Source organism: Cebus imitator, unplaced genomic scaffold (assembly GCF_001604975.1).
Source record: "Cebus imitator isolate Cc_AM_T3 unplaced genomic scaffold, Cebus_imitator-1.0 Scaffold202, whole genome shotgun sequence".
Classification (NCBI taxonomy): domain Eukaryota; kingdom Metazoa; phylum Chordata; class Mammalia; order Primates; family Cebidae; genus Cebus; species Cebus imitator.
The window spans coordinates 3,324,129-3,348,166 of NW_016107517.1; the positions used below are offsets into that span (position 1 = coordinate 3,324,129).

At 43.5% G+C, this 24,038-nt stretch overlaps 1 protein-coding gene across 3 annotated transcripts in view; it reads left to right on the forward strand.

Annotated features, from left to right (window-relative positions):
* The window catches only part of TBC1D8 (TBC1 domain family member 8), a 134,121-nt gene that overhangs the window by 78,508 nt on the left and 31,575 nt on the right, over positions 1-24,038 (forward strand). For 2 of the 3 annotated variants that reach the window (XM_017547917.2, XM_017547918.2), the window contains exons 3-5: positions 9,445-9,563; positions 14,167-14,395; positions 16,779-17,019. In XM_017547917.2, the coding sequence (XP_017403406.1) occupies positions 9,445-9,563; positions 14,167-14,395; positions 16,779-17,019 (589 nt within the window). Of the gene's footprint in view, positions 1-1,499; positions 1,519-9,444; positions 9,564-14,166; positions 14,396-16,778; positions 17,020-24,038 lie in introns of those variants that run through there. The other variant, XM_037745511.1, reaches the window with a different exon arrangement.

Genomic DNA, 24,038 nt, shown 5'->3' on the forward strand with positions numbered 1-24,038 from the left:
CAATCTTCACTCACTGCAGCCTTTGCCTCTTGGGTTCAAGTGATTCTCCTGCCTCAGCCTCCTGAGTAGGTAGGTAGGAAGGATTATAGGCACCCACACCCCACCCCGCTAAATTTTGTATTTTTAGTAAAGACAAGGTTTCATCATGTTGGCCAGGTTGGTCTCGAACTCCTGACCTTAGGGGATCCACCTGGTTGAAGTGCTGGGATTACAGGCATGAGCCACCGCACCCAGCTAAGTCCCTTTATTGTTAAATGGTAGATAAGGCTGATTGTTCCCTAAAGTGCTGAGTTGTCATCCAATGGGCTATTTACCATTGTTCCTTTTCTTCCATTTCTTGTTGGCTAATTGTATCCTTTGCTGCTTGGTGCATTTTCTCTAGTTTTTCCAGAGTCAGAGATTTTAAGGATAAAATTTGGGTTTACACACCACTGCTGTGATTACATTTTCTAGAGACAGCTGCCTTTTTTTTGGAAGAACTTCCTGGAACATTGACTTCACTTTTGCCTGATACAGTAAGTTTATTCCTGAAAGTTCTGGTCTTTTTTCTGCAACTTTGGACATCCAACCTGGTATTACCAAGGTGACCAAGAGGTCTCGACTCAAGCCTACAGAAGAAAAGATGCATTCCTTCCCAGGTGTCTCAGCTGCTGCTGCAGGTCATGATCGGGATTTGCCATTTTAGATGCTCTTATGCACATTTCTGGTTCTTGAAAGGAGGTCAAAATACCAGCATTAATAGGAGTTTGGAAGAAGTTGATTCTGACCCTCATGGGTGACTTTGAGGGGTTTAAGGTTTCAGTGGAAGGAGTCACTGCAGATGTGGTGGAAACAGCAAGAGCACTGGAATTAGAAGTAGAGCCTGAAGATGGGACTGAAGTGCTGCAATTTCATTAAACTGCAGTGGATGAGGAGTTGCTTTTCATGGATGACCAAAGGAAGTGACTTCTCTAGAGGGAATCTATTCCTGATGAAGAGGCTGTTCATTGTTGAATGCTTTAAACATTGTTGGAATGACAACAAAGGATTTAGAGTATTTCATAAACCTTAGTTCATAAAGCAGCAGTTTGAGAGAATTAACTCCAAATCTGAAAGAAGTTCCACTGTGGGCAAAATGCCATCACCAGCATCTTCAAGAAAGGGAGGTCAATTATGTAAGAAACTTCACTGTTGTCTTATGTTGAGAAATTGTTAAAGCCACCCCAACTTTCAGCAACCAGCATACTGATCAGTCAGCAGCCGTCTACATTGAGGCAAGACACCCTCCACCAGCAAAAAGATTGCAACTCACTGAAGGCTCAGATAATCATGAACATTTTTTTAAGCAATAAAGTAATCTCTAGTTAAAGTATATACTTTTTAAAAGACATAATGCCACCACACACTTAATGGACTACAGCATACTGTGAACATAATTTTTATGTGCACTGGGAAATTTAAAAACTTGTAAGTGACTCACTTAATTGTGATATTTGCTTTATTGCAGTGGTCTGGAACCAAACCCACAGTATCTCCAAGGTATGCCTGTCCCTAATCTCAATATACCTGTGACGGTTTGTGAAAACTGTGTTCTTCAAGCTTGTTCATCTGTGATTGTCACCCGGGCTCTCAAAGAGGGAACATTTTACTCTTCCCATGCAGTATTTGGAATGAAATTAAAGGCCAGTACAGTAGATTGTCGTGGCTGTAGGTCCACCTTATAAGAGAGGAAGATTCATTATTTTAATAACGTGCGTGAGACCAAGCCAGGTTGTTTAGAGACAGCTGGTTGTTTAGATTTAGCAAGGTGCTTTTGGAGTAAGAACTAAAGTCGTAAACACTCTGCCAGCCAGAAAGCACCTTCCTTCCATAGCCACTGGCTGTATCTCCATCATACAAATACGTGGCCAGAGGCCACCAGAAATAGCAGGAGAGAGGAGATGGAGGATTCATAATAATGTGATTGCACACCTAATAGACTACAGTCTAGTGTCAATATACCTTTTTTTTTTTTTGAGACATAGTCTTGCTGTGTTGCCTAGGCTAGAGTGCAGTGGCATTCGATCTCAGCTCACTGAAACTTCTACCTCCCAGGCTCAAGCAATTCTCCTGCTTCAGCCTCCTGAGTAGCTACGATTACAGGCAAACACCATCATGCCCGGCTAGTTTTTGTATTTTTAGTAGAGATGGGGTTTCACCATGTTGGCCAGGCTAGTCTCAAACTCCTGGCCTTAAGTGATCCGCTCACCTTTGCCTCCCAAAGTGCTGGGATTACAGGCGTGAGCCACTGCGCCCGGCCAATATAACTTTTATATGCACTAGGAAGCCAAAAAATTTGTGTGACTTGCTTTATTGTGATATTTGCTTAATTTAAGGGGTCTGGAACTGAACCCACAGTATTTTTGAGGTATGCCTATACATATGTGTAGTTAAAACACTGTTTAATTAGTTATTTTTTTCTGTAATTATTTCAATCACCCAATAAATAGTTAAATCTATACATTTTTTAAGAATTGATTTCTACCCCTTATTGATTTAATCTTATTTAAATAGCGTATTTTTCATTCATAAAGGTTTTAGTGGGGTCTTTTTTAAATAAATATCTTCCATTTGGCTTCTTAACGGGCTTGTGCCTTCTTCTACCATTTGAACATAGAGAGTATATTTATATTTATTTTATTTTATTTTTTTGAGACGGAGTCTTGCTCTGTCACCCAGGCTGGAGTGCAGTGGTGTGATCTTGGCTCACTGCAACCTCTGCTTCCGGGGTTCAAGCAATTCTCTTGCCTTAGCCTCCTGTGTAGCTGGGACTACAGGCTTCCACCATCACACTCAACTAATTTTTATATTTTTAATAGAGATGGGGTTTACCATGTTGACCGTGCTGGTCTCAAACTCCTGACCTCAGATAATCTGCCTGTCTTGGCCTCCCAACCTGCTGGGATTATAGGCGTAAGCGACTGCACCCAGCCTTAGAGTATAGTTATAATAGCAGTTTTATGTCTTGGTCTACTGATTCTGTTGTCTGTATCATTTCTGACTGTTTCTACTTACAGATTTTTCATTTGGTCATAGATCATGTTTTTCTGTGTCTTCTATCCCTGCTTTTATTTCTGAAAAATGTGTCTAATGGTACTAATACAAGCACATTTTAATGACCATTTCAATTATAAATTAAAAGGCTATTTTACTTTTAGTGTCAAAGAGATTGTCTGTCACTCTTAGGATTCCTTAATTTCACTTGAAGGCAAAGAGAAAGCCAAGGAAATTTGTGAAAATAAACATTTAAAGCTTATTTTCTTAAACTCTTTAGTGAGAAATATACATGGCTGAAAATCTTGTAAGTCATGAAGATGGGATGATCATTGAACTTTTATATGTTCTTGTAAAGATACTGCTTTAAACTTACAGATTAGATGATACAGTATTCACTTGAAGAATGTGAGCTTTCTGAAAATGGAAGGCTTTTTGTTCCAACCCTTTCTCTCCTTCGTTTGTAATTTTTGCTTGAATTCTTTGATCCTGAGTTGCCCTGTACAGGGTGAATGTTGAGTGAGATTTGGAAATGACACTGCTATGACAATTAACTTTTAACTAGCTCCTTTGTAGTCTGTATGGCTGTTAGCCCAGGCATATAGACAGTAGATGGTTAGTGTTTGGCCTGTAGAGAAATGTCTTGTCATTTCAGAAGAACAGATCTGAACTATGCACACAGAATGTCCATTTCATTGTTGATGAGGACTTAGGTGGCTGGAGAAGGCCCTTAATTCAGTTGGCTATTTGCTCTGCAGAGAGAAGCAGCTGCTTTTTAAAACAAGCTTGGATCAAATTATTTGTGGCATTGTTCGTGCAGAAGCTGTAGGCATAGACAATAAGATGCTTGTTTTAGTTCCCGAAAATACCTCTGGGGAAAACCTAAGAGAATAAATATTGTGTGTGTGTTTCAGTGTGACTCTGCTACTGGGAACTTCCATCAATGGTGATGTCACGGGCAGAGCCAGGCCTGAGTCATATGTACTAGCTTTCGGGTTGGTTATTTTCTTCACTTTGCTCTTCTCACCTAGAAAATTAAAATACTGGCAGTTACCTCATAATATTTTTGTGGTGATAAGCGATATTATGTGTATGGTATATGGAACAAAATTCCCGACACATGTCAGGCATGCAGAAAATGTCATCTGTTGACCACCTCTGGTTGTTCTTAGAACGTGGATTGTTTGGTTACTCCTAAGTCATCAGTGTTGTTTGTTTTGTGGTCTTACCTGAGGTTTCTAATACTGAATTTTAGTTTTGCAGAGGCATTTATAAGTCTGATTTTTGACTTCTTATGGGCTAAAGTTTAAGATTTACTGGAATTTCGTTTTCTTAGAAAATGAAAAAGTCTTTTTTTTCCAAAATTGGAGGCCTTAATAAGACAGGCGTAGTTTTGCTAATTGAACTTCCATGACACTCCACGATAAATTTTGGTTTTAGACAGCTGCATTAGTTTGCTAGTGCTGCTCCCCACCCCCACCCCACCTGCAGCTCCCTATACACACTGAACAGCTTAAATAACAAGCATTTATTTCTCACAGTTCTGGAGACTGGGAAGTCCAGGATCAAGGTGCCAGCAGGGTTGGTTTCTGGTGAGGCCTTTCTCCTTGGATTGCAGACAGCGGCCTTCTCTCTGTGTCCTCACATAGCCTTTTCTCTGTGGATGCATTTCCCTGGTGTCTCTTCTTATAAGGGCCAAACTTGGGCCCTGCTTTAATGACCTTATTTAACCTAACATCTCCTTAAAAGTGCCATCTCCAAATATACTCCCATGGGGAGCTAGAGCTTCAACATGAATTTTGGGGAGACAAAATTCAGGCCGTAGTAGCAGCCTCCCCTGTCTTGGTTTTGGGAAGTCAGCAGCAGCAGCAGTGAGAACATTGCTGTGGTACTGAGTTAATTTGTAGCCTTTTTATCATCCTGTGTCTTCAGTGGATGATGCAGTCTCAGTTTCTTGTTTTCTCTTCTCTGCTCTTCCCACTGCTTGTATGTCTATAATGCAGTGGCTTTCAATCTTTTTTTGACTGTGACCTAGAGACAGAAGTATATTCAGGTGTGTGTGCATAACTCTAACAAATATTTTACAAATGAGTAGCTACCATTAGGAGTTTGCATGTCTTCTGTTTTCTATTATAATTTTTTCTTGAAAAAAGGTATTTTCAGATGTGCTACTTTATGTAATTTGAAAAACACAGCTGTAGTATAGTTTCAGAACTGTGATATGTGACATATACTGAAGGACTTTCCCTTTTAATCTTTTGCGGTCATGGATGTGCAGTCGGCTTGCATTCATTTGTGGAATTTGTGGAACCCATCATAAGACTTTCCTGCAGAGGAAATTATAGTCTGGAAAATTTCCCTGCCATTTGGCAACTTTTCTAGGAAGTAGAAGCCAGTAGGGTGGAAAAGTTTCATCATATTGATTGTCTTTGCTGAGAAAAGCGTACAATTATGTCTTACAGTAGCAGGGTAGATTGGAACAAAACCTTACTATGGCTCAGAGATAGATTTTTTTTTTAGTGTGTGGTTTATTTTCTCTTGTAAGATATGGGTTTGTTTTTGTTTTAGAATTATCTTTCTCTATGATAAGCTCCTTCCCAGTAGGCAGAATTTTTTTTTTTTTTAAAGAATGAAATTCTAGTTTTTTGATGACTTTGTCTCAAATTTTAATTCCATAGGAATATATTGTGTTGGGGCTTGATGATAATTTATTCACGTCATCTAAAGTTATCAGCTGAGGAAGCCACATGTAGTTAGCTGTTATCAGTTAACAGTGTTAGCCCCTGTGAGTTTAATAGCAGGATAAATGAAATAAATGAAAACCTGTATCAGGTCACCCGGAAAGATGCATTTGGGAGGATGGGAATGGAAGAAGAGAGCTTGCTGCAAGTGGAAGCGCCGAGTATTTTTTTTACTGCCCAGCCATAGCAAGAACTGGACTTCATGTAAGGGTGATGGTGATGAAGATGATGTAAACGATACTTAAAAATTCAAATGTAACAGAGCCAGGCACTGTCACTCATGCCTGTAATTTCAGCACTTTGGGAGGCCGAGGCAGGTGGATCACTTGAGGTCAGGAGTTCAAGACCAGCCTGACCCACATGGTGAAACCCCCGTCTCTAATAAAAATACAAAAATTAGCTGGGCATGGTGGCATGCACCTATAATCCTAGCTACTCGGGAGGCTGAGGCAGGAGAATTGCTTGAACCTGGGAGGCGGGGGTTGCAGTAAGCTGAGATTGTGCCGCTGCACTCCAGCCTGGGCAACAAGAGCGAGACTCCGTCTCCAAAAAAAAAAAAAAAAAGGCGGTAGGGGGAAAGGAATTCAAATATAGCTTTTTACGGAAGGACTTGGGACCCCAGAATACTTTGAGGTTGTAGAGAGCCATTTCGTGCCCTGGTTTGCCCTTCACTTGATAAACTTTTGGACAAATACTTGAGCCTCTATTTTCTCGTTCAGTCTTTATCACAGATCAGTGAATAGTGCCTGGAACAGCCTAGTATCACAAAAGTGAGTCTTCTCCCTGCTTTAGTTTTTCTTTGTTCCTACAAATTTTGGTTTTTCTTCTTCTCGATCAGGGAGAGAGTCCATGAAAACATATAGCAAAAGATCAAGGGACCATAAAATGCTCTCTTTTCAGCTTATTCTTCACTTTTTTTTTTTTTTTTCAGTATTCCGAGTAGTGGTTTTTATTGTAATGGATAATAATGGGTAAAGACCTAGAAAGACGAGGTCTTAAAGTATCATAGAAGAGCAGAGCTCTGGGCCACCCAGGTGCTTGTGCAAGATTATTGGCTTGGGTGGAGCCCAACTTAGTGATGTGATAGAGGCACCATCGCTGACCCACTGGATGAGGAGGATGTTCTTGTGGCCGCCACCTGGGGGCACTGAGTAGGGCAGGGAGACTTAAAAGCAGGTAAACCAGGTGTACCCCTATGTCAGGGCAGCATGGCGTGTGTCATAAACAGCTGAGGAACCAAGCAGATGCTCTGGACCTCAATGCAGGTAGGGAAAGGTCAGAAGCTTCAAGACAGTCATGCTGGGGAGCCTAGAGGAGCCGGGTTTGATTTTGTTTTAAAATAAGCTTTCCTGATTGTTAAGAGGGACAGGGAGCCTGAAGGGCCAGGGGTTTCCTGACACTGCAGGAGCCCTCCCAGAGGGCAGGAGGTGCATAGCAAGAGGACCGGGACCCCTCACCTCAGAGGAAGTTTCTGCTGCACCTGAGTGGGCTTGGGCTTCTGTGATCCATGGAGAATAGGACATGGGAGGTGCGACCGAGGGGCAGCAGGGCAGGGTCCTTGGCCAAGTACTGTTGGTACAGGGACCGGGGGAGTCGTGGCCTGTGAATAGAGACCTCTGGCAGAGAGAAGAATGGGCCAGCCCTCCCAGCTCTAATGGCTTTAGTGAGGACCGGAGAACACTGCTTTGGCCAATGCTTTGCCTAAAAAGTGGGAAAATACAAAATGAGCACGCTTGTTTTAAACTTTCATTATTCCTTAGGAAGTATTCTATTAGATACTTCTTTTTATTCCTTCCCTAAGTGCCCACTCAGAGCAGCAGTCCTACTACAGATAGGTGTTTTTCATATTCATGGACCCCAAAGTCACAAGTCCAGAGCCGGTCGTCGGGCACCTTCTTGTGTGGGGTGTTTATATTTAATTCCAAGGAAAGGAAGGCTGCACATAACATGCTGAGAGAAAGATGACTTAAAGCAAATGCATGCCTGGCTTTTTTTTTTTTTCAAAAGACAGAGTTGTGCTCTGTTGTCCAGGCTGGAGTGCAGTGGTGTGATCTTGGCTCACTGCAGCCTCCGCCTCCTGGGTTCAAGTGATTCTCTTGCCTTAGCCTCTCGAGTGGCTGGGATTAGAGGTGCTTGCCATCATGCCCCGCTAACTTTTGTGTTTTTAGTAGAGACAGGTTTTTACCATGTTGGTCAGGCTGGTCTGAAACTCCTGACCTCAAGTGATCTGCCCGCCTTAGCCTTCCAAAGTGCTGGGATTGCAGGCGTGAACCACTGTGCCCAGTCCATGCCTGGCTTTTGGGTAAGTGATGTGTGGCTCCAGGCACCATATCCCTCTCACGCTGGCTAGATGATTCAGCTCTGTTGTTTGTCTGGCACTCCTTAATTTCTTTGTGATTAGAATATCTTCTGCTTCCCATTTTGGAAACCTGGCTACACTAGAAACCCCTGATGCCCACATGCCTTCTGTTGTCCAGGACTGTGCGTACTTCCAGCCGGTGGACTTTATTGAGCATCTGCTGTGTCCCTTCACGAGGAGCTGGGAACAGTCCCTGTGTCAAAGTGCCTGTTGTCCAGTGGAGATGATGGGAATAGAGAGGAAATACAGACAACTAAAATGACTAAGCATTTTGCTTAATGCTTTAATAATATGGTGATTTAAAAAAATTGTGTCATTGAAAAATGAATTTGCTGTCTATGATTGAATGCTTTTGTGTTTCTGTTTTAACATGTAATATAAGACCTCTTTTTATGTATGTTTTTAAAGGTCATTGCTATACATGATATGAAGTATACATTTGTAAGCTGTAAATTTCCTAGGCCCTTGCTTGTTGTGTTGCAGTGATGTTGGGTGCAAGTGACGTCCCCTGGGACCTTCAGCAGAGTCCTGGCAAGAGGCTCCTTCCTCCATGGACTTGGGCTTTGCTGCCTCTTGAAGGGACCCTTGTTTTCATGGGAGAACTTTGCAAGGCTGCTCAGGATTGGTCTGCTACACTGGGCTTGTTCCATGCTGGAGTAGCTGAATAATTACAAATGTTTCTGTCATTTGAGTGGAGATGGTCGGAATTCTGTGTGTTAGTAGGGTGGGTGGGATTGTCAAAGAAGAGTCCCGGCCGGGCGCGGTGGCTCAAGCCTGTAATCCCAGCACTTTGGGAGGCCGAGGCAGGTGGATCACGAGGTCAAGAGATCGAGACCATCCTGGTCAACATGGTGAAACCCCGTCTCTACTAAAAATACAAAAAATTAGCTGGGCATGGTGGTGCGTGCCTGTAATCCCAGCTACTCAGGAGGCTGAGGCAGGAGAATTGCCTGAACCCAGGAGGCGGAGGTTGCGGTGAGCCGAGATCGCGCCATTGCACTCCAGCCTGGGTAACATGAGGGAAACTCCGTCTCAAAAAAAAAAAAAAAAAAAAAAAAGAAGAGTCCCAGCGGTACCTCTCTTGGCCAGCTGGCCCATCCGTGTGGCAGTGGGAGTGATGCTTGCACATCCCAGTGCTGCGGGGAGGAGCACCATGGCCCCGACAGGGATGCCTTCATTTTCAGCTGGCGAACCATGGCCCAGCGTATGAGAGCCCAGATGTTTTAATAACATCAACACAGGGATACATAATATCTGGAAAATGAGTTCATGTTCTAGGAATTACTTTCATTGCATTTTAAAATCTCTGTTTCTTTTTCTATTCGAATCCAGGTGCAACATTAGAGGAAATAAACCAGCACTGGGACTGGCTGGAGCAAAATCTCCTCCACACCTTGTCCGTCTTTGATAATAAAGATGACATTGCCAGTTTTGTCAAAGGGAAGGTAAAGGTAGGTCCCTTGAGTTTAATGTTTCTCCCCATCTTTCCTTCTTTTTTCCTTAAGACATTCTGAAAACTGTAGCATGCTAACAGTTTTTTTCTACTAACTGAACTTTTTGGCTTAGTACATAAAGCCAAATAAGTTTCATTAATCATTTGTCTTAACTTTGTAGTCAGTCTAGCAAAATACACCTGACATGTTAAAACAAAAAGCCTTTATTCTCAGGCTTAGTTTTTGTTATCCTTTACAGGAGTGAAGGCCCTTTTTTTGTCCCGGCAAAAAAAATAATGTTAAGATTTGTGTTTTTGCAGAGCAACATGTTATTTGACTCTTGTCACTTTTTTTTTTGCAACTGTGACATCTTGTCATACTATTCTGTTGGACCTAGCACTTTCCTCCTGCTAGAAGTAGATGTTTATTCTTAAAATATATAAATTAAATGTAATTAAAGCCAATTAAGTTTTGAGTTGGCAAGAGAGGAACATTTTGGGAGGTATCTGTAATACCGTCTGTGAGTTACAGTCTTATGTAACTGGCCTCACTGCAGTAACATGATGGGTAATCAGTGCTTTAAAAACCCCATCGGGCTGGGAGAGATGGTTTCTCATTCTAAATTTAACTCTCTCATTAAATACGTTAACACATTAGCATGTGATACAGTTTTCCTACCTTAGGGTAAAACATCCTACCCCTTCAATTTTGTTTGTTTTCTGCAAAAAGCTTGGCTTTCTAATACCTCAAGTGTTATGGCTTTTAGTAAATGGTGTCAAAGCAAATTTTTGATTTTGGAGGAACAAATTCTTTTCCTCTGGGGACTGGGGATACTTGTGGGATCTGGTGAAAAGGGAAGACATCCCAAGTCCAGCCAGCTTGGCAAAGTCTTCTTGGAGTTATCCCTGGCCTGTAGGGTTGGGGCGGAGGGCTAGTCCGTGGTAGGCTTGGGTCAGCCCTCATCCTGGCCCAGCCAACTGTGGCTCACTTCTCTGGGTCAGCTCACACTGGGATAGGTACAGAAAGGCCCCATTCAACATTATTTTTCACACTTACTTCACCTTTTTTGGTCTAATGTAAGTTGTAGTGGTTCTTTGATTTATATTTTGCTGTTCTTAATTTGGAGGAGGAAAATTAACTTTCACTATAATGATTTTAGAAAAGTTTCTATAGAATGAGAAACTTGTCCTTGACTCTCCTAGATTTCGTGGCTGGGGCCCTGGAAATTACAGTGACAAAAGATGAGCAAGAGAAAAGCAGAGTTGATTTTTGTTGGCTGTTTTTTTGAGACACAGTCTTTCTCTGTCACTCAAGCTGGAGTGCAGTGGTGCAATCGTGGCTCACAGCAGCCTTGACCTCCTGGGCTAAAGTGATCCTCCTGCCTCAGCCTCCCGTGTAGCTGGGACTCTAGGCATACACTACCACACCTGGCTAATTTTTTAATTTTTTTGTAGAGACGAGGTCTCACTATGTTGCCCAATCTGGTTCTAAACTCCTGGGCTCAAGCCACCCTCCTGCCTTGGCTTCCCAAAGTGCTGGGATTATAGATGAGAGCCACTGTGCTCAGCCAAACAGATTTTATATGAACACACACAGCATGCATGTGTGTAAAAGAAACTCAGTGATGAGTAACTCACAGGGTTGGTTAGCACTTGGGCTTACATAGCGTCTCGGCAAAGAACCGTGCATTTGTAGAAAGGTGCCAAGACTAGGGAAAAGGCCTTTAGGCTTTTGGGGCAGCATACTGTATAGGAAACTCAGGGAAGCTAAAGGATTATTTTAGTGAGGTTTGTTACGTAGATTCTTTTAAGCTCTGTTTTGAGTCAAAGTTATCTTTCTGGTACAGGAGCAGGACACACCTTGACAAATGGCCTTTAAAAACAGGTCCTGTTTTTTTAGGCAAATGCCGGGGGAGGACAGAGAGCCTCTTTGGTGTTTGCTATTTCTCAGTTGTCTTCAGCTCAAAAGAATCCGTATGCCTAAGTGGCATATTATGGGGTGACATTGTAGTCCCTGACACTTTGAAGCTAAAATGCCTTGAAAAGTAAGTCCTGAGGAGGCAGGGCTGGGAAGTGAGGGGCCTGCCTGGCCTGAGCCTGGGAGCGCAGCATGATATTTGATCTCCCTTCCTCTGGCCAGATCCTAAGGATCTGGGAGTTGAGGCTTTCCTACCCACATCCTGAGCCTTTGATGGCTCTATAAAACTTTTCAAAATCCCTGTTTGATGATAAGTCAGAAGAGGAGCAGAGCAGCAGCTCTGTGAAGAAAGATGGGACTAATGTGAAGATGGAGTCTGAAGGGTTGCAGATGACTGCTGATGAGGGGGACCTACTGGATGATGAAGACCCCGGGGTGAGAGGGGGGGATGACCAGCTGGAGTTGATCAAGGATGATGAAAAAGAGGCCGAGGAAGGAGAGGATGACAGAGACAGCGCCAATGGCGAGGATGACTCTTAAGCACATAGTGAGGTTTAGAAATCTTATCCTGTTATTTCTTTACCTAGGTGCTTGTCTAAGATGGAATTTTCCCCCACGTCCTCTCCCCTAGTATCTTCGGCACATGCTCACTGTTTTCCCCATCCTTGTCCTTCCCATGTTCATTAATTGATACTGCCCTGTGCCTAGTCCCATTTTCACTTCCTTTAACAAACCTCCTAGTAGTTTTGTTAAGTCTTACCCTGCAACTTTTGCTTTTAATTTTGATACCTTTTTATGACTTAATAATAAAAAAGATATATGGTTAAAAAAAAAATACCTGTTTCAAGCTGTGCCTGTAACCAGAAACCATACCCCAAGAAAGGCAGGGGTCTACACGGCCACCCTCATGCCTGCACCAGGAGCCACTGACTCCTACTCTGCAGCTGTGCCTGCCGCCTGTCTGCTCTGGAGCCTTCATGAAGACCCCTCCACGCCTCATTTCCAGGGCAAGGGGAGACTCAGCACTCATTATATATTAGATATGCCTTTCAAAAATACCCATCTCTCTTAACTAGAATTTCATTAATGTATAATGTCTTGTTAAATAAAATGTGGGAAATAAAGAAAATGAAAATCACATGAAATTTCACCAGCCTCCGGATTTCTTTTAAAAATAATTTTAAATTATATTGTTATTTTAATGTCAATGCTCGGGTTTAATTTTGAAAATAGCTTATATAATAGTGCAGTGTTTAACAACAATACCCCAAAAGTAGTCTTGTCTTGAAGGACATAGCTTTTCATGAGACATACCTACTATAAAAGGGGAAATGTTAATAAAAATAAATGTCATATATATATATATATATATATATATATATATATATTTAGAGATGGGATCTTGCTGTGTTGCCTAGGCTGGAGTGCTATGGCTATTCACAGGTACCATCATAGTGCACTGTAGCCTCAAACTTTTGGGCTTACATAATTTTCCTGCCTCAGCCCCCTGAGTAGCTGGGACTTGAATTATAAATATATTTTTACAATCAAATAGCATATGTGAGGCCTGGGGCCCAGGAGTTCCTAAATAGCTGCTCATGTGGAGGTACTAAGAAGATATTCTCAGGGAAGGATTTTGCAGTGAGCTCCCAGGGATGGGAAATTAGATTCCTGATCTTAGAAATGAGTTGTTAATTAAGAACAAATAGGCCACAAGCTTGAATTCTAGGCCCTTCTACCACCACCCCAGATTATGAAGGATACTAGTTGTTACTCATTTTTGGCAAAAAATCTGTAGATTTAGATGCTTTCTTTTCCCATAGACTTGAGGGCTCTGGAGGTTATTTATGACCTTGGGAACCTTGGCCAGTGTCCATTTAAGACTACAGAGTGAGCCACAGTCAGGCATGTAGTAGCCTTAAATACCAACATTTTTGAACCAAATGAGGAAGACCTTCATGAGTTTTTCTCAACAGACTTTTTGAGGCAGGGTCTCACTCTGTCATCCAGGTTGGAGCGCGGTGGCACGATCTCGGCTCACTGCAACCTCTGCCTCTGGGGTTTAAGTGATTCTTGTGCCTCAGCCTCTCAAGCAGCTGGGATTACAGGGGCGCACAACTACGCCCGGCTAATTTTTTGTAGTTTTAGTAGAGATGGGGTTTTGCCATGTTGTCCAGACTGGTCTTGAACTCCTGGCCTAAAGTGATCTGCCCACCTCAGCCTCCCAAAGTGCTGGGATTACAGGTGTGAGTCACCATACCTGGACCCTTAAAGGACTAAATTTTATCTCAAACTTAGGTAGTTCTTTGGGATTGATACAGCAAGTTCACAGGCTTGAACCAGTCTTTTAATACTCATATCCCTGTAGGGAGGATTTAGAAAATGATTGCTTGTTTGAGAACTGGGATTAGAAGTCAAATGATTTGCCCAGAGGGTCATGGTTGGTAAGTGGCCGAGTGAGAGACTGATTCTTGGGTTTTCTGACCCCGACTCCATTCCTTTTTTTTCTGTTGCAGCCGTGTGTCTGGGTGGCTGATAGATAACACGGCTGAGCTATTCTCCTCGTCAGGTGTGTCTGTCGTTGAAGCAACGCACACTTCTCAGGGGCCTATGCGCCTCAGTCCCTCCTGCTTCCTGTCTCTTGCACCCCTGCCTTCCCATTGCTGGCTCACTGAGCAGGAACTGTCATCTTTGTGTGTGTCAGGCTCTGATAGCCGAGGAGACCAGCAGCAGGCTCGCCGAGCAGGAAGAAGAACCCGAGAAGTTCCGAGAAGCCCTGGTGAAGTTCGAGGCCAGGTTCAACTTCCCTGAGGCGGAGAAGCTGGTCACCTACTACTCCTGCTGCTGTTGGAAGGGCAGGGTGCCCCGCCAGGGCTGGCTGTACCTCAGCATCAACCATCTCTGCTTCTACTCCTTCTTCCTGGGCAAGGAACGTAAGTGAGGCCTGGCAAGCTCTTTCACATAAAGTTGGCCCTGGGGACTCAGTGAGGCTCCCAGGAAAGGCCTTTAACAGGAAGAGCTGAACAGATTTAAATAAATGGTGGAGATGACACCAGGTGACACTTGATTCCTTACATATGTTACTGCTATCAAGGGATTAGATCTGGAGAATTCACTTTTTCTACTTAACCACAAAAGGATTTCAATTGCTATAGATTGTGTTTTGAAAACAGAGTGTCATCCCTGATAGCTGAATATTTCTCAACGTGTATAACATATTTCTACTACTTAACAAAAATTCCCAGCCCTGAAGGTCAGGACTGCCCCTTGGAAGACTGGCTGGATATGCAGTCGCTTACAGAAGGGGAATTCTTCACTTATCCCCTTGAGATTCATGCAGTGAGTCACTGCTCACATATGAGAAGGCACAAGTGTCAATTGTATACTGAATGTTTAAAAAGTCATTCCCGCGGAAACTTCTTCCAGAACCAAGTATTGTTTCAAGTGCTCATGTTGAGTAGTATGGATGCTGCATATGTGAGTGTGTAATTTTTCTTCTTTCTTTATTTACATTTCAAGTTGAACCAGTTATAGGGGCTCTTCTTGAGTGTCTCCTGTGGCTGGCCTCTGGCATGTGGTGTTCCCTTCTCTTTCCAGCTCACCAGCCTTGGTTCTGATGCTCTAGGATACACACCCTATCTGCACAACCCTTCTGTACCTTGGAGTGTGCTCTGACCTAACTTTGGCCATCCCTGTCTTCCTTCTTTCTGAAATGCTTTTCAAAGTACACCTGGCTTTCTCTCCTTTCTCTGTACATAACCTGTTGGAAACTCCTATTCATCCTTCAAAACTCAGTTTAGAGTTTGTCAGCTCCAGAAAGCCTTCCCTGGTCCCCATATTATTTGAAACCAGAATTTATGTAGATTCAGAAACTTTTGCATAACTGTTGAAGTTTAAATCTTCTTGAGAAAGATATACATTGTTAACTTGGTATTTCAGAATAGTGTTCCTTTGAAACAAACAGTAGCCAGCAACTTGGGAAGTTTTACTTGTATCTTTAAGAAAGCCATTAGAACATGAGTTGGGTTTTGACCAACAGCTGGCAAGTGGTCTGTGCTCTTCTTTCCTCGTCTGGTTTAAAGGTGTTTACACCAGCAGTATATAAGTGTTCCCTTTTCTCCACAGCCTTGCCAGCATCTGTTACTTTTTGACTTTTTAATAATGGCCATTCTGGCTGGTGTGAGGTAGCATCTCATTATGGTTTTGATTTGCATTTCTCTAATGATCAGTGATGTTGAGCTTTTTTACATATGCTTGTTGGCCGCATGTATGTCTTCTTTTGAAAAGTGTCTGTTCATGTCCTTTGCCCACTTTTTAGTGGGGTGGTTTGCTTTTTTCTTGTAAATTTGTTTAAGTTCCTTATAGATGCTGGATATTAGACCTTTGTGAGATGCATAGTTTGCAAAAAATTTCTCCTATTCTGTAGGCTGTTTATTATATTGATGGTTTTTTGGTTTTGTTTTGTTTTTTTTCTGTGCAAAAGCTGTTTCACTTAATTAGACCCCATTTGTCAATTTTTGCATCTGTTGGAATTGCTTTTGGTGTCTTTGGCATAAAATCTTTGCCTTTTTCTATGTCCAGAATGGTATTGCTGGTGGGATTGTAAATTAGCTCAACCATTGTGGAAAGGAGTGTGGTGATTCTTCAAAGAACTAAAAATAGAACTACCATTCAATCCAGCGATCCCATTACCAGGTGTATATCCAAAGGAATATAAATCGTTCTACCATGAAGACACATACACGCGTATGTTCATTGCAGCACTATTCACAATAGCAAAGACATGGAATCAACCTAAATGCCCATCGTTGGTAGACTGGTTAAAGAAAATGTGGTACATATACACCATGGCATACTGTGCCACCATAAAAAAGAATGAGATCATGTCCTTTGCAGGAACATGGATGGAGCTGGAGGCCATTATGCTTAGGAAACTAGGAACAGAAAACCAAATACTGCATGTTCTCACTTATAAGTGGGAGCTAAAATGATGACAATCCGTGGACACATAGAGGGGAAGAACTGACACAGGCGCTTACTTGAGGGGGGAGGGTGGGAGGAGGGAGAAGATTAGAAAAAATAACTAATGGTTACCAGGCTTAACACCTGGATGATGAAATAATCTGTACAGCATACCCCCGTGACATGAGTTTACCTATATTACAAACCTACGCATGTACCCCTGAACTTAAAAGATTTTTTTAAAAGGCATTTGCACATTGGCCTAAGGAAAACTTTGGATATTTGCTTGCTGACATGCTCAAATTTGGCTCAAATTTTGTGGTATAATACATGTTTCACCCTTTTCTCTTATAGTTAAACTTGTAGTTCCGTGGGTTGATATCCAGAAATTAGAAAGAACGTCCAATGTCTTTCTGACGGATACCATCCGAATCACCACACAGAATAAGGAGCGCGACTTCTCCATGTTCCTGAACCTGGATGAAGTGTTTAAGGTCATGGAGCAGCTGGCCGACGTGACGCTGCGAAGGCTGCTGGATAATGAGGTCTTTGACCTCGACCCTGATCTGCAGGAGCCGAGCCAGATCACCAAGAGGTGAGGGTGCCTGTTCTAGAGTGTCAGCAGCCTGCACAGGGGACCCATGAGCTATGCCCAGCCCTCATGTGCACGTGCTTTTGTTAGCCTTGATTATGTTAGATTTAAATTTCTCTGTGGCATAATTCAGATTTTCTTGTGTTGTTAATCTTAACAGAGATATGACAGAAGTAATGATCCTTCATTTCAGTTACTCAGTGGACTTTGATTTCTGGATTTAGTTTACCTCTTTTTCAGATATCATTTCAAAATTGATGTTCATAAAAAATACTTTTAGAAAATGTAGTATGGGTAGCTGCATAATAGAAATCTGTGGAATGCTGTGCTTTGCTAGTGAACATTAGACATTTTGTCTTTTCATAGGCAATTACTTTGTAGAAAAAGTTTTCAGGACAGCTGGACCTATTTTTGGTACCACTTTATCATCAGAAATATGCCTCACTGATGGTATAGCCAGTACAGCGTGTGGTTTGTTTGCCACAAATTGATACTAATCCTACAGACTTGTGAGGTAGTTGTTTGAATTATTTGTTACTTTAAGGAAGCTCAACTTTATTATCCAAAGTTTTTATTTTTAATTTTTTAAGAACCACTAGTTATTTTTTATTTTGGTGCAAAAGTAATTAAAGGTAAAATTATCCTAGGATCCAGCAGTTCCACTTCTGGGTATATACACTAAAGATGTGAAAGCACGGGCTCGGAACTATTTGTACACCCACGTCGCAGCAGCATTATTCACTATCCCTAAAAGGTGGAAGCAGCCTGACTGTCTAGCAAGAAATGAAGCCATCACTAAAATGTGAGCTGCACAATGGAATATTACTCAGCCTTGAAAAGGAAGGAAATCCTGACACATGCTACCACATGGAAGAATCATGAGCACATTATGTTGGGTGAAATAAGTTGCAAAAAGACAAATACTGACATTCAAACATGATTTTTCTGAGCTTTAATCTTCCATACTCGGGCTGGATGATATGCCACTAAGATCATTCAAAGCTCTAAATTTAGTGTTCAGCAGTAATATAAATCCATGCACTGTCCTCTGTGTTTTCTCAATGTGTGGGGGCGAGAGTGTCTCTTCATTCATGGCCTGTGAGCAGCAGCATGCTGAGGGTTTGATGTACTCAGAAAGAATTCAAAGCCCCTTCCTGCTGTGTGCATTTGTTTGAAACAGATCACGTGTAGTCACAAGTTTGGTAAAATCAAACACAAATGCTCTTGATGTTTTTGGTTAAGATTCCAAGGAATTTCACATGGTTTTGTGTCACCTCTGATAATCTGACAGTTTGAGAGATGGAGGGTGGGGGGGTGCTCATTGCCCCCTGTGAAAGGGCACACTTGGGGCAGTGTCCTTTGGGGTTTGGACTCTGGCCCTCTTGGCCCCAGGCTTCCCATAATGGTCTCTCTGGCTCCATCTTAGGAGCATCTGTTTTAAAAGTAAGATAGCCCAGTCCAGCAGGTGCCATTCTCTCCTGTATCTGAGTCCTTTTAGTGCAGCTTATAAAGTTATCTGTTAAAAATGGAAAAGTCGCAGTTGCAGGAAGACCTGAAGCAACAAGCCTGGGTTGCATGAGTTGCTGGACGACTCATAGGAGGACCAATTAAAGCTTCTGCCCCTCACCCTGTGTGCATGGGGTACATGGACGTGTGAGTGCAACTGTGTAGTTGCGGGAGGTGGAGGCCTGCTAGCAGCTGTTCTGACCAGCCCCATAGCACTGGGATTTCAGGTGATTCCTCACAAATCTACTGGTAGCCTGGCACAGCTTCACTTCCAGATGGGGTGTTTTGGTTTTGGGTAGAAGGGAGGAAAGAATACATTGAAGGTCCTTAGCACCAAAACTCTTGTGAGAAGAGAACTGGTTTTAGAGAAAAGCCATCAAGTTGGCAGCCTTCACTTACACTCCAGAATTCTGGGAGATTCTGCAAGACACTCCCCTTCTGTCTTCTACTCTGGGAACTATCAGAAAGAAGAGGGGAGAGGAAAGGCTAAAAACGGCCCGTCGTTGGCCAGGGCTGAGCTGCCAGGGTGCCTGCAGGTGCATGGGGCCGGCCCTGTGGTGGGGCTGCAGGCATCTGGGCCAAGCAGTTGACTGCAGGTTCAGCAGCTTTCTTGAAAAGTGAAAGGCACCTTGCCTCCCAGTTCCCAGCCAGCTCTCATTTATAGTGTTTGTCATGGAGATGTGGGCCTGTGGGTATAAACAGGTAATGACTCAGTCTACTTGAAGCCCTGCCAGGAGAGCCTAGATTTGAAAGCTGAGGAAAACAGTCTCTGCAGGCTCACTCCCTGGCTCTCTTTGGTTGGTCTCTTTTCACTTCCCTTCCCAGATAATGGCTGCAGAAAGGTGTCCTTGGGGTCACGAGCTGGGTGAGCCTCAGATTGCCGATTAGTCAGGATTGCCATGTGTGGCCACTCCAGCAGGACTTATGGACATGGTGTGGAGCTGCCTGTAGCTCCCCCGGGAGCAGGGAGGGTTGGAGTGCATTGTTGCCCCCAGTTGATTGGGCTGGTTGGAGTTGCCAGGCGAGGGAGTTGCCAGGTGTGGGAGTCACTGGGCTCAGCCCTCACAAGGGGCAGGGGAGGCCCTGGGCCAGGGATCCCCATATCATAGCCACAGAATCCAGGAGGGCAGAGCGACTAAGGAGATGCCCACAGAGGGAACAGAGGAAGGGAAGCAGAAAAGAAAAAAGGTGATAGATTCTGAAATCTAAAAACGGAAAAGATCAGTCTCAAAGTTGGGAATGGTGGGATAAAAAAAAAGTGTATTCGGCTATTTTTTGTGGGGGTGTGGGTGGTTGGAGAGTGATGGGCTTCATTAAATCTAATTACAAACTGTTTTGACTGGCCGAAGATGCTGGAGGAGAATTGAATTAAAGTGGTGTAGTAAATGGAAACTCCGTTTCCCACAAGGTGGGCTCTTTTTGCTGGCTTATAAAGATGAATAGCGGCTGTCCAGAGGCAGGTGTCCTCAGCAGGGAACGCTGGTCCCCCGTGGCCTTGCTGGTTCTGAACTCCCCTGTCTGGCTGGCTTTTCAGACCCTCTTTGGCCTTCCTCTTTCCCCCGCTCCCGCCTACTCACCCCTTTTCCTGCTCTTTTCCCTTGGCTCCCACTAGGACCACTTCTGTGTAATTTATTTGACTTTTCATCCCTCTGATTCTAGCTTGAGCCCTCCTCTGCCTCAGAGTCCTCTTGGCCCACTTTAGACATCTCCCAGGGGCTCCTGCAGCCTGACAGCCCATACCTTACAAGAGAAGACCCACGTCTCACCCTCCACAACCCCAGCCCCCAAGCTGCTCAGTGATTGTCAGCAGGTTGGCTTACATGGTTCTCTCTCTAGTACAGGATGGGTGGAGGAGGATGGAGGGAGGAGCCTTTTTCTGAGGGTCAGAGAGCCTTATAGATGCCCTGTGTTGTCAAGGTCCTGGTCTCTTAGGGTCTCAGTGCAGACGGATTTCCAAAGGAATAAGGGGCCCTTCCTGCTGACTGCCTGTGCTGGCGCCTGACCGCCAGGTGCGCCTAGTGGCGGGGGGCTGCCCTGTGTCTCCGCAGCTGCTTTGCAGCTTCATCCACATTTCCTTAGGACTCCTGTGGGGTAACAGAGGAAAGGCATTCTGAGTGAATACACATTTGAGAAAGGAGATATTTTATGCACAGACTTGGGCTTTGAGAAAAAGCACATGGATTTGGCCTTGTTTCTATCTTGAAACCTTGATATTTCCCCGATTTTATTTGATTAATTAATTAGCGGCTTAATGTTGTTCTGTTGCGTTGGCTAGAGTGTAGTGGCATATTCTCTGCTCGCTGTAGCCTCCACATCGCAGGTTCAAGTGATTCTCCTGACTCAGTCTCCTGTGTAGCTGGGATTATAGGCAGGTACCACCACGCCTAGCTAATTTTTGTATTTTTAGTAGAGATGGGTTTTTGCCATGGCTCCACGTTTTCTGTCTAGTACACAGATGGGAAGTCCCTGCATGCTGAGCATGGGAGTGCCAAGCTGCCCCAGCCTGTCGCACAGCCTAAGTTTGGGGAAGCTTTAAGCCTGGAAGCAGCATTAAGCCTGCTGACACATAGTAGGCTCTCGTATGTGTGCTGAATGACCGGAGGGAGCCACAGTTGGCATGTAGCTCAGACAAGGTTCTTCCTAAAGCATTCTAGAGGGTCAATGGGAAGAGAGAGAGAAACAGAAACCTATTTTGATACATCTTTATCAAAAGTAGGAGAGACAAATATAATTCTGGATTGGCAGAGAAATAAAAGAACTACATACCTTCTTGGGTCCTCTTAGGGGTTAAGCTGAGTTTTTTAAAAGAATGTATACCTAGTCTAGAATCTTCTGCATAGTTGTTGTGCACTATTGCACATACTAATTTCAGCTTCAGCAACAAATCTGAAGTTTGTTGTTCCAGAGTCGGGTTGACCCACATTTATTCTCTACTTAGTTACAGCCTCATCAGTGGCATGTGTTAAGATAAGGTGGTTGGGCTGGGCGTGGCGACTCATGCTTGTAATCCCAGCACTTTGTGAACCCGAGGGGGGCTGATCATTTGAGGCCAGGAGTTGGAGACCAGCTTGACCAACGTGGCAAAACCCCATCTCTACTAAAAATATAAAAATTAGCTGGGCGTGGTGGTGGGCGCCTGTAATTCCAGCTACTTAGGAGGCTGAGACAGGAAAATCCCTTGAACCCAGGAGGTAGAGGTTGCAGTGAGTCAAGATTGCAGAACAGCACTCCAGCCTGGGCAAGAGAATGCAACTGTGTCTCAAAAAAAAAAAAAAAAAAAAAGATAGAAAAGGAAGGTGGCACCTTCCCCTGCTAGTCTTAGTTGTAGCTCTCTCTTAGAGTGATTGCTTTAGCCTGTGTGTGCACAGGATGGTAGGCGTAGGTGGAGTAGCTGGGATTGTCTCCATCCTCATAGAGGTGCTTCTGCAGTGAACTACAGCCTTGTGTGACCACCTTGTGAATGTCAGGTCATGACCAATGTCTGTTGTTCTTCCCTATGGAGGAAAAATGAAGGCACTTAGGAAGTACTGGAAAGTCTGAGAAGCAGGCTGTGACTAATGGCTTTGTTTTTGATGCTGTTCAGAAAAAGGAGTTGATATATTTAGCATCAAAACTAACAACTGCTTTGAAACAGACCTAAAGGATAGGATGGTCTTATTGTGAACTTCATAAAGAGCTGGTTTCTCATCTTTTCAAAGTCACTACATCTTCATCTCAGTTATACTGGAAATTTAATTATCTTGTATATAATACATATTTAATGGTGAAATTGGAAGACAACTTTCTAATATGAAGGAAGGAAACTAACTCAGATCTTAGGAAAGTCCCCTGTGCTGCTTACTTTTTTGTAACTTGAGGTTTTTGGTCTCTGGCTACCCAAATGTACAAAACACAGATGTCTACAGAGAAAGCGAGGACAGCCCTGAAAGGGGAATGGAGACTGTGTGCAGCGTACCCAGGCTGCTCTGAAGCCACAGAGAAGAGAAGCTGATTGAACTGAGGCAGCAGGTGCACTGGGAAGAACAAAATGGTTTAGCTGCCTCAGATACCGGAACACCTTATTCTTTTTTCTTTTTTTCTTGAGATGGAGTTTCACTCTCGTCACCCAGGCTGGAGTGCAATGGTGCAATCTTGGCTCACTGCAACCTCTGTCTCCTGGGTTCAAGTGATTCTCCTGCCTCAGCCTCCCGAGTAGCTGGGATTACAGGCACCATGCCACCATGCCCAGCTAATTTTTGTATTTTTAGTAGAGACAGGGTTTCTCCATGTTGGCCAGGCTGGTCTTGAACTCCTGACCTCAGGTAATCTGCCCACCTCAGCCTCCCAAAGTGCTGGGATTACAGGTGTGAGCCACCATGCCCTGCCTGGAACACCTTATTCTTAATTGGAGGGATTCGGGGCAAAATAAATATAAATATAAGTCCTCCCACCTTTCTGGTGGCCCAGTGCAAACTTCTGTGATTTGAATACTCACCATGTATTCAGTTTGACATCAGCCATGACTTAAGGGGAAAGAAATGCCCAGCTAGGAAGGAAGACTGACAGGTGAACTCACTGGCAACTAGAACCACGTTTATAAGATAAGTGCAGGGAGTAAGGGTTGATTTTACTTTCATCAAAGCCAGCATGGCCAGCATGCTCCAAGGACAAGGATGGAAGTTTTCCAATTTAAATGCATTGGACATAGTCAGCTTGGGGAACTTGGGGTCCTCTTGAGGGGCCTTGCTTTCCATTCTTGCTGTGCATGAACTGTTAGAGTGTTTATGGTGCTTTTCCTGTGTCCTGCCAGCTCCTCTCTAGAGAAAGCTCATTCATCCATGGAAACAGCAGTCCATGTTGTATCAGGTATTTAAGGAACTGCAGCTTTGGCCCCCAGGAACTGGACCCATTGTGATCTGTAGAACTTGTATAATTTCTCTGGGTGTCCAGAGGACTTTCTGGGCATGTGTGTGTCTTCTCTTTTTGAGGGCTTCATGGTAAATTCTATAGATTGTGCCATCTCCATATGATGGCTGCTGCTTGTAAGTCAATTGTATGATGGTGGACATGAGACCTAGAAGGGGTTGCAGAAAAGGTGTGTGTCTGGGAGTCCAGCCTGGCATGGTTGAGGTGAGGTCATATCTCAGGGGCCTCACAACCAAATCATATCTGAAAAGCTCAATTGAGCTGTGTGCAGTTGATTCCAGAGTTGAGAGTTTATTATCTTGCATTTATGGCATTTATGTAACATTTTAAAAGCTGCACTTTTCTCTAAAGAAAATAGCTAACTTTTTTTTTTAAGCTAGTATGTAGTCATGTAAAAAATGTAAGCAAAATAAAATTGGGAAGTGGAAGTCCCACTTATGCAAAGACAATCAATGTTAACACTTAAGATAAAGTCCTTGTACACATCCCTGTCTGGAAATTTTAAGGAATTGAACTGAGGCAGCAGGTGCACTGGGTAGAACAAAATGGTTTAGTTGCCTTGGATACCGGAACACACTGTAGGAATCAGACTGTAGGTGCTATGCCTAATC